An 11,093-nucleotide genomic window follows, 5' to 3' on the forward strand; every position below is an offset into this window, starting at 1 on the left:
GATTTTCCGAATGGGAAAAAATCAAAGATCCCAAAACAACAGGCCTAGGACTGCTCACCTCGTGTACCACCCGCGTCCGTTCAAGGCCATATATACTTGTTAGCTGAATTTTGTGACCTAAAATAAGAAGGAAAGAGATGTAAGTTAATATTGCAGGTTTTGAAGTTTTGAGCTCTACGAAATTTCATCTAAAATAATGACTGTCGTGGTTGATCACGCGCTAAAGCTGTAGCTGAAAACAGCTTTCCATTTAAACAAAAAAAACGTGCAACACCAACGGTGTCGGCTACCGCTAGTTCGTTAGTTGAATAAATGAATTGCAGTGAAATTGGTCGTGGAATATTTTTGGTTCTGTTCTAGGCTTCTAGCAAGGTGGTATAATGGTCATCCTACAGCATGCACTTTCCACGCGGCCACCCTTACATTACAGCCGTCGAGAATACAGAATGCAATATATTCGTCGGTTAAATCCTAGCTTTGAGGGTCTTATTTCAGTACTATTAAACCCGTGGTCTAAAATGGCTTCAAACTAGCCTTACAAGGGGTCAAAATTCACGCCATATAAACGGCAAGAAGTAAAATTACTGAATTGGTCTGTCGATGGTTGAAAGAACACTACAAATTCCTAAAACTTACTTCCTAAAACTTAGATACGAGTGACTCTTCGATGAAGAAAAGATCACACAGAAAATTGCAAATACAACAACTCAAGTTCTTACCTTATATTTTATTAAGAAATCGGCGTTCTCTTTAAATTTCTCTCTTAGTTTACTGAATACAATGTTGTTTACGCCACTGCCTCAGATTAATGAATATAATTTTAAAATTCCCTCGCACGAGGCTGCCTATAGTGACATCATAGATTCGCATACAGGGCAGGCTCGCGATTGGCTGAATCTTGCGATCGAGCTTGCTGATTGGTCGAAATAAAAAATTATACGAAGATATTTACCCTTTGTTCTACGAACTAAACACTTATTGTTGTAATTTGAATACATTTGCTTAGGTAGAACACAAACTATGCAAAAAAACAATTGATTTGCATAATTAGCAGATGCCTAAAATCTCACTTCTAATAAAAAAACAAACAAAAATGCAAGTGGGTGCTTTTCAAAACAATAAAAAAACGTTCTTCACTCAGATCTACAGGGTGTCTTAAAAAAACGAAAAATATTGAAATCACTCATTGTTAACATTTGAATGTCGTGTTAACGAATTTTAGCCCGTGGGGATTTAATGCACCTTATAAAATGCTTAATACGAAAAATTTTAATTGTGAATGTGATTAAATTTAAATTAGCCTTGTTATTGCTTCGAAGGAAAATGGTACAGCTGACCGCAGACGCTTTTCGACAAAGGTCGACGAAGGACAAATTGTAAATCTTGTTGATAAATATTTTTGCGTACAAACAAATTTTACTACATCATGCATTAAAATACAAAATGGCAAACATTTATGCACTTGTGGGTCCACCCTGTAGGTTCTACGTCGTATTTTCGTCGCGTGGAGGGCAATTTGAACAATAGAGAATGAGATTAATGATTGAATTCGACGCGAAAAACATCAATTAGACTAGCATAGCATTTCTGTTAAAATTAATCGTATTTATAAATTGGGTTCATCAAATTTTTGGCGGGAAAATGCAATTCAAAGCGTTTGTTAAGATTGACACGACGTCTCCAGCCATTAATACAAATTAGTTAGGATTACTGCAAGTATATTATTAAAATAGAAAAGTCTGAATAACAAAAATCACAAGGCATACGGAGAACGTTGTTCATTGTTTTTTTCAGGCTAACTAAATTCATTATTTCTTGCCCTTCGAATACACGGCAGACATTAAACAGGCGTAGACTGTGAGAACCATTTTAGGGTTGACCTCAGCCAAATCTTCGGGCAGAGCGTACACGCGGGCACCAATCTTTCGCGCCATACTCAAGGCGTACTTTGCATTGTCCAGTTTTTCCTAAAAAAATGAAATTATGAGTGCAAAGTCCATTCATAAGATTTCAGTGTATTGAAAATGACCATCAAAAATAGCAACGTTATAAAAATAACTTGTACTTTGTCTAGATCAGAACGCACAAGTGATTGAGATAAAATTTCCACTGACAACAAAGGTTCCCCTCTATAGGACCTCATCAAGGTGCTGGGGCCTCGTTTTGGAAAGGAACGCTTGTATTTTCACGAAATGAAAAAGCTTGGTGTTTTAAAGAATGGGGGATGTTTGACCTCAGATCATAAAGTCCATCCAGTTTCTTACCTCGTCAGTTTTTCCAGCAGTCACGATATCGTAATTAATAGAGCCAGGTTTAATTGCATCAACGAGATCAATGACTGGCAGACTGGTCGAGATACTTGGATCTTTGAAATTGCTAATCTTCGATGTTTTTCCGGCAGACTCCAACTGCAAGAGAAGGAATTTATCGATGTTTTAACACGCCTTCTTAATTGTAAAATTTAATGTAAAATATTTCAAAATATGATTGCAGGTATTCCCATCCTATAGCCAATTGCGGGATTAGCTGTGCTTTTTTACTAGGGTTGTTGAAGGGTGCCTTAGTCCTATACACTTCTGATGTATGGAATGTATTTTGTTACTGATAAAGCGGTACTGCATTGGCTTTAGTCGATTTCCTGTCCATATATACATTGCAAGTCAACAGACTATAAAACATCCATCAGAAGTAAATTGGATCATCCGACAAACTGGGATCGTGTCAACAGAGCTTTACAAGATGAGAAATGAATGCTGATGCAATGTGACAATTATGAAGAATGTAAAATTGTAAGATTATGTGGAATAGTTTTACAACCCTTTCCTTCTCTATACAGATGGGGATATCGAAACATTTCCCTTTCTCCTTTTCAGACAAATTTTAGTTCACATTATAACATGGCTCTAACTGTTACCTTCTCGTTAACCCAAGCTATAATGTCTTTATCTTCCAAAGGCTTGTCTGATTCGGCAAGGTTTTGAAGTATTTTCAGCGTGTAAGCCCGCATCATTTGCCACACCAAAGCTGTATAAAAAGACAGGGTATATTTCAATTCGTAAGTCATAAAGAATTAGAAAATATTTCATTCTGTACTGTCTCGAGTTTTGTCGAAAGCATTTATTTAGCAGATATAATTGTTTACGAAAAATACGAATTATTAAAATCTCTTTTAACTTCTAAGTTGAATGGATGAAATTGTTGACAAGCTGTATTGTTCAATTATTGGCAAGCCCAAATTGTTCACTTACCGAGCACCAATGTTTTCGTTTTGTTGTGAATATCTTCACCTCCGATACCGATGAGGGAAAACTTCAATTGATGGCCCAGTTCGACGGCGTAATTGCAATTCTCAATCTTTTTCATTTTCCCTCCCATTTGCTTGAACGGTGGCTTGTTCACCTTGTTCCAGTTCACAATTCCAGGCTTGATCTTGTCGAATAACTACAAGAAAACACAAGCAAAATATGGAAGATGGGACTTGGACACAAAAATATGTTTTCTGTCTGTTGCGGTCCTCGAGAAAAGCAAGGAAAAAAAACAGGGAAAAACAAGCGCCCAATCTTAATGTTTTGAAAGACGCACGAGTTGATTATAATTGTGAAAAGTAAAGATGAGGTGGTTAAAAGAGTGGAATGAATGTTTCATCAACAGTTATCGATACGAATTGTGCTGGATTTGTGATTTTTACCTGGAAGAGGACCAGACCATCGCTAAGGTTGTTATAAAGATGGCTGACAAACGGATTGGCGCCAAGACTGTTCATCCAGTTACGGAATGCTGAAAGAAATATTTTAAATAGCTCAGTCGGTTTATGGCACGAAATATACAGTGTTGGAACATACTGCATGTCAATGCACATTCAGATAACATGCAATTCAGTTAAGCAATACATGCAAAAATCCCAATTGTCAGATTTTTGTCTTTTGTTTCAATGAAACAATACATTATAAACGAAAAGATCTGCTGGAATTCTATTACCCACGTTCAGCGCTGGTAAACGTTGAAAAAGCTAAGCCCCGCCAGTTTATTTATGATGGAAGTTAAAATAATAATATTTCTTCTTCAAAACTTGTGTTAAACTTACTCAATTCCTCCCTGGTTTCCTCGTAATCTTCAATCTCTTCCTCCATATCTTCCACAGGCGGCAAACATGGATAGGTGTTGAACAGATTAGCAACGAAGGCCATGTTCAACTTCGTATGTCCTTTCACAATGTCGGCAGGTCGGACGAACCTACGACACTTCATTTTATCTGCGTTTACCAAAACCAGTTCAGCTCGTTTCATCTTGTCCTGTTCCTGGAGATTTACAAGAAAACGTCGAATCAAAGTGGTGTACAGTCCGTAAGATGCAAACTGAAACACTTTGTGCACACTACAGACTCTCTCTGTACTACAGAGAGCTATATTGCTTAACATATCATGTACTGTTGGAAAATTTAACAGCAGAAAAATCCAAAACGTGTAAAAAAGTATGGGACAATTCTCAAATCAAGGAGTCTTATCTATTGTTATTAGAAGAACTCGAGGTCTAAACGCCTACCAGCAGCTGGTGGAAGACTAGTTCTTAGTCCTCTATATTGGCACGCTTGCGTTTACGCGACGTCGCTATCTTAATTCAAGCCGCGGTGCGCAGGCGTGCGAGGGTAGGGGACTGCAGGAGTTGGCGATTAGAATGGATGACTTCGTCATAAATAGTACAGACTTACCCTCAAAGGTGATTGGTCGACTCCAAACTGTGGAGGGGCGATTTGAGAAAGCAACACCGTGTAGGCTTCTGAGTCCTGGAAACGAAGACAAATCAATTAGTGAATAACTCACAATTTTCATATTTTCTTTAACATTAACATCTTCCATGAGCGAACTTACGCTAATATCAGAACCGAAATTTTTAATTCTTTTATTCGAACCAGCTTGCTCCAAATGATAGTTGACCCATCTCAACAAGATCTCTTCAGGTGAGAGCTTCATCAGGTCGTCCATCGTCTCACCATCTTGCAGGAGTCGGGCGAGGCCTGGGACGTTTGCGAGATTGATTTTAGCGAGAAGACCAATCTAAGGGAAAAGATGGTGAGATGTTATCATCTCCGGGAGAGGGTAGTTATATTCCACACGGATTGACATTGAAGCTAGTGAAGTAAGTGAAGTACCGCGGAAATTATGTTAATTAGTAGCCCGAAAGTGTGTGTATCCAGTTTTGTACATTGCGGTCAGTGACTCGCGAGTGTCCCGCTTTCTATCTGTAACGCTTGCCAAAAGAAAACGGAAGAAATTATTTCTAAAATGCAACAAACAAAAGAGCTTTCTATTCGACGAAATTTCATTCAAGTGTTTCAAGCACGAAGCTCTTGTGCGCCATTAACATTGAGTTGAAGTCAACTATACTCCCCCCTCACAGCCTCACCCCAAATATTGGCTGAGGGATTGAACTGCTGCCCTTGTTCTTAGCCACCCCATCATCTATTGAGTATTTCATCAAAACAGGCAAAATTCCATGAGGAAACATAAAATACAATAAAAATGTCTGAATTCTGATACACACCCTGATAATTTGCCAGATAAGGCCCAACACAAGATGGGGTGTTCCTTTGGTGAGATCTTCTGGACCAATGTTGACAATGTAACAACCAATAGCGCTCGCAGAGTTCAAGGCTAAAATCTGATTTTCTTGTTTGAGGTAAATGTTCAGTTTTTCTTCTGGTTTGATGTTAATTGCACGCTCGTCAACTGTGTCCGGAGCAGACAGGTTGATCAGTTTACTATAGAAAATGAAAATACATTACAATCATTATTTAATCGAGATGTGTACATTAATCTGTGGTTAATAATCAAGCAGCTATTTATTGACTAGCTAATTATTAAGTAACAATAGTAATTAATTGCTAATCAAAACAAAAAATTAGTGTACCAATACTTTGTATTGTACCAGTACTTTGTATTGTACCATTACTTTGTACTGTACCAGTACTTTGTAATTGTACCAGTACTTTGTATTGTACCAGTACTTTGTATATGGTACGAGTGCTTTGTATTGTACCAGTACTTTGTATGGTACCAGTACCTTGTATTATACCTGTACTTTGTATTATACCAATACTTTGTATGGTACAAAATATGGTAGTTGATAAAGAATGCAATCTGACTTACCAAAGTATAATGCCATTTTGAATTTTGTTGAATAAATCCGTATCAGAATTTGGGTCAACCGGCAAAAGCTTTAAACGATTCAAGTCCTGGTCCTCCTCTAACGAACTGTTTATCCAATCACAGAAAGCGATTCGTTCCGAGTCTGTTAAAGAATGTGTTGTGCCTTCTGCTGAGGATTGTGAAACCCCTCCTTGAACTTTCACATTTTCTTTGAATTTGTTTACCATGCTCTTAAATCCTGATGCTTTAATCTGTGAGGACTCCTTACAGAATATCTAGTTTGCAGAAAAAATTAGATTATGAATGTTGGAAAATTGGACAAAATGCAAGCTAGCATGGAAATGATACGAGCTAGTGGGCTCATTGACATTAATGTCACAAGGGGTGGAGATCAATGGAGGAGATTCGGAGAGAGGTATAGTGCCTCTTAACATTTTGATAAAACATGTCTCCACTTTTATAAGCGTGCATGCCTTAGATTATATCTATTAAAAACTACTTTGCTATCTTTATATATATATATGCATGAGGATAAATGTGCTATTAGTGTTTACGTTCTGAGAATGTGCTCTATCTCATCTCTGTCGTAGTCCTTGGATGCCAAATTGCATGACATATGCATGACATATGCAAAGCATATTGAACAAAGCAATTCTGAATGAAGTTTTCATAATGATTTTAAAATCTGTCTCATAAACAAATTAAAGCTTCTGTTTGTGCAAGGATTGATGAAAGGTGCCAATCACTATGCTTAGAGTTCATATAACAGAATAATTTGTCCAAAAAACATCTGCTATGATTGAATTTTCAATAGTATAGTTTAAGTATAAACTTCAGCACTGACAACATCTCTCTGACCAATACAAGTACCATATACATTAATATCAATTCAAAAGACATGAATATTTCAGTCTGATTGTGAATACAACAGCCTCAACTTGCCAGGTGATAACTTTTTCATGAATATAACTAATATGCAAAGATGACTAATATAATTTATCTGCTGCAAATCTGCACATGTCACAGCTTATAGCTTTGTATATTGAGACCAAGGCATGTGGTTTGGCATGCTTCGATGATACAGTTTCAGCAAGATACATTAAGTTCCACTGAGCACAAAATTACCAACAATTGAAGTGATTGAACACAACACAAATTGAAGCATAATTATACAGTTTGGGAGTTTCACTTTTTTAAAATATATAACAACCGGAAGGAAAAAAAGGTGGATGTCTGGCCTACTTGCTCTTAAGCTAGTTCAAAATCCGCTAAACTGAGGCATTTTTAAAACAGTTGGCAATTATAAACAAGCTGCTATTTTTATTCTCATTATGCTCTAGAATTTGCTCTTATATTATCATAATAATAACTAAAATAAAAACAGTTCTAGAAGAAAATTGAGACATTGGAGCGTTCGTTTTGAAATTTTAATAGACGGCAGATCTGGATTATTTTCATTTTGCACCTTTGGGCATTGGGATTATTTTTTTACCCGACATCAGAAAATTCGAAATCAGAAATAGCTAAATGGAAAAGCAAAGAGACAATTTTGTTACAGTCCCAGCTAATTACGGAAGTGTAAACAAAATTTCGGCAAGCCATTATAGGACGAATATAATATTATCAAAATGCAGTTATCTTTAGTAAAATTCCCAAAAAGTTCTTTTGAATTGATATTTCTTTACATCGTCCAGTATCTGCCCATAAATTGCGAACATTTCCTCAATAATTAGAAACATTTTGACAAATAAATAGCAGTTTTATTGTCTCGCCAACTCTCAAAAGCAACGATGCTAATTAATTTTTATGTGCTAAATTCCGCTTTTGTACTTGGCAAGTATTACCAAGTTTTGGACAAAACAGCGCTTTAAAAAGGCCAAAATGAAATATGATAATGACCAGAAGAAAAGGACTTTGCTGACACGAGTAAAGACACGTCTATAGTCGCATTGGCATGCAAACAATTTTGACAAATGACTTTCAACACTTCAAATAAGCATAATCGCTACGCTTCGCCCAAGACCACTATAAATACACAACAATATAAAAGCTAAAATATCTACGCAACGAGCATTCAATTTCCTGGGATTATGTTCGAAATAATTTCCTCCAGATGCAAGCGTTTGCCAAAAGACGTTGCGAACGGTTTCGATTCCAAATGATATAGTGCAAGCTTGCAAACCAAAAATGACATGCAATGTTTGCCTTTTAGTGACAGCAGCGAAGGAAAGTCCATTTTAGGGCGGAAATGTTGCTTGTTTTTAAAATTAATTTACGAAATCGTAGGCACAAATAAACATAGGCTTACATAGCCTTCGACAAAAGGAAACCAGGAATTCGATACACATAATTGCAAAGCGTAATTCGAGAGCCTTTTAAGTTAAGAACGTAAACAGTTTGACATCTCGGACGGACATAGGGAATTCAGGGTCTGAACTTGTACATGAATACAATGTACAACTGTAAAAGAGCCGTTTAGGGTGTGTTGAGAAAGAACAACAAAGAACAACACATGTAACAAAGATGCAACAATTATGTAACAAATATTAGAAGTTAGAACACTGAATTTCGCATATATACAAATGACGCACCTCCACAAACTCATTGAATTCCAATGTGCCATTGCTGTTCCTGTCAAATTCTTTTATATAATCACGAAGTTTGTAGCCAGGAACATCCTCTCCGCAAGCTTTCAGAGCTGCTCCGAGCTCTATTGTTGTAATATGTCCATTACCGTCAGCATCAAACTAAAATACAGGAAGCCAAGGTAAAACAACGTACTATTATGAAGGGAACGATGCAGTATCTCCTAGTTTACAGGCGTTGTATTTACAGAGGGGTAGCTCTATTTCCTTTTAAATCGAGTCACAGTCAAATGTCTGCAATATTATAGTTTTCTGTAATCATGTGAAGGCGCGTCTTATAGCAAAATCGAAACTTGGAACCGAATACGTGCAGTTAAACACTTCGAAATGCACGGATGAATACCTACGAACACTGCAAGCCTTTTATATTCTGTTCAAGCATCCTTCATGTTAAAAACGTCGAGGTAGTAATATAGCAAACTGTATTCGTCGGGCTTCGGTTTGAAGTAACTTTTGAACCAGGAAACAGGGCGATGGTTCGAGCGAAGTGCGACAAATAAACAATTCAGGCGTCGAGTAATAATCGAGCAAACTTTGCCTGGAAAGTTGATTTGTGTACATTTCGATGCTGTGCAGACAACATTTTTTTCTAGCCCACGACGATGGAATATATCCACTCGACGAAGGCTTTCTGTCACATATCATAAATTCCAAGACAGACATTTGGAATTGTACAAATGAATTGCGCGTGTAATTCGATATTTTATAATGGAGCGTGCCTTTTCCAGTCTGATAATTTATCGACCGAAAATATGCACAATTCACATCAGTTTGTACATTAAACATGTCAAAGAATGCTCAACAAACAGACGCTAAAGTATTGATATTTAAAGTCAAAATAAATTGTTGTCGAATTAGCACGAATTTGATCGAAAACTACTGAAAGTTTATACCCAACAAAAGATGATGATTCACTTTCTATAAACGACTTCCAGGATGCGAGTTTACTGAAACTGTATTAGGTAAAAATTATGTAAGTCTTTACACTTACTTCATTGAATTTTTCCCTTAGGTCCACCAGCATTTCGGGACTAAGTTTTGCACCTTCGTTGTTGTTCATTTTGGCTTTTTAAAAAGGGGTACTTCTTCGACAAGCTACTGAGTACACGTCGACAATAACTTGGCCCAAGCGGATAGCCTGGCAGGGAACTGGCTTTGGTAACCCGCTGTTGAGAAATTGTTTTTATTATGCATACGTCCTTCGATTAATCTTCGCCTAGCACGCCATATATGGTAAACATTTAATATGCAACTTGGGTCAAACGGAAAGGGGAAGCCCACATATCCACTTCAAAAACCTCGCTTACTCGTCTCGAGATAAATTAAAACCGCGTACAGTTTCGCTTTAAGTCTTTTCAACAATGTGCACTTCCTAATAAGCTCTCAAAACCGTACAGAACGTTAAAAAAGTGAAGTACATTTTTACTGAATTCCAAAATTGTTTGGCTATATACTCTTACCGCTTCGTCGAGCACACAACAAACTATTGTCATTTAAATTCGTTTCATTTTGTAAGCCATAAAGTAATAAATTATCTTGCCAAAGTCGGTCGAATAATTTCGAGGGATTAGATGAAAACCATTTTGTGTGTTTCTAGTTGTAAAGAGAATTAGCCGTGCACGGAAATTTTCAGAAAAATGAATTTTTTTGTAGAAAATGTCAAAAAAATACGGTGTCTTCCGCAAATCTGGGATTAACTCATGCCATTATCTTGAGATGAACACCTTAACCCTCTAGGCTGATTATTTAGGGTTCTGTAAATATTAGCCCACAAGTAAGGCTCGGGTTTCAAAATTTCCATACTTGGCCACACGGCTAAAAACGGAAGAGCGAAAACAATTATAAAGAAAGGCAATATTGAGTCATTTCCTTTTATAACTGGGTGCGAATTAAATCTGTCCAAAACCGGTGTTTTCTATTATATTGATTCGCAACTTTGAGTTTCCTTAAAGCGTGATTTTGAAAGCAAAATTTGGGCATTTATTTCAAAGAAATTTATACTATAAGAAAGTCTTTTCACCCTTTGTTATCGAACGTTGTCATTAGTAAAATAATTTAGTATTTTTTCTTCGTGATCATTGTTTTGATCACAAAAATCACACGTGAAAATGCGGAAAATGTTTGTTGACAAGAAAGGAAGATCGTGTCTGATGAATATAATCAGATCTGGAACGGAAAAGCCGTGGGAGCTGTTCAAAGTTTTTTTCAGGGTTGGGTTGATTGGGGTTTTTTCTGTGAGAACCACTCTGAGAGAAATGTTCAACATTACTTTTGATTAGATTTCTTTTTGTAGGCCGAATGG

General features: G+C 36.9%; 1 protein-coding gene across 1 annotated transcript; it reads right to left on the minus strand.

Annotated features, from left to right (window-relative positions):
• Window positions 1-1,701: 1,701 nt before the first annotated feature.
• LOC114523004 (plastin-2-like) lies at window positions 1,702-9,946 on the minus strand. Its single transcript, XM_028543799.1, has 12 exons — window positions 9,783-9,946; window positions 8,738-8,893; window positions 6,147-6,421; window positions 5,542-5,758; window positions 4,869-5,054; window positions 4,709-4,783; window positions 4,085-4,298; window positions 3,689-3,777; window positions 3,249-3,441; window positions 2,915-3,024; window positions 2,265-2,408; window positions 1,702-1,967 (listed from the first exon to the last, which is right to left on the minus strand). The coding sequence occupies exons 1-12, from the start codon at window positions 9,849-9,851 to the stop codon at window positions 1,809-1,811; spliced, it is 1,887 nt and encodes a 628-aa protein (XP_028399600.1). The 5' UTR covers window positions 9,852-9,946; the 3' UTR covers window positions 1,702-1,808.
• Window positions 9,947-11,093: the final 1,147 nt, after the last annotated feature.

Source organism: Dendronephthya gigantea, unplaced genomic scaffold (assembly GCF_004324835.1).
Source record: "Dendronephthya gigantea isolate DGI-Jeju-01 unplaced genomic scaffold, DenGig_1.0 000026F, whole genome shotgun sequence".
Lineage (NCBI taxonomy): Eukaryota > Metazoa > Cnidaria > Anthozoa > Malacalcyonacea > Nephtheidae > Dendronephthya > Dendronephthya gigantea.

Bases quoted from the DNA above. Each gene is read 5' to 3' on its own strand.
- LOC114523004 (XM_028543799.1), bottom strand. From the start codon at position 9,851: ATGAACAACAACGAAGGTGCAAAACTTAGTCCCGAAATGCTGGTGGAC. The intron at 5,759-6,146 runs GTAAGTCAGATT...CATTTTCTATAG, and splicing joins CAAAATGGCATTATACTTTG to TAAACTGATCAACCTGTCTG. The intron at 4,299-4,708 runs GTAAGTCTGTAC...GTAAATCTCCAG, and splicing joins TCGACCAATCACCTTTGAGG to GAACAGGACAAGATGAAACG.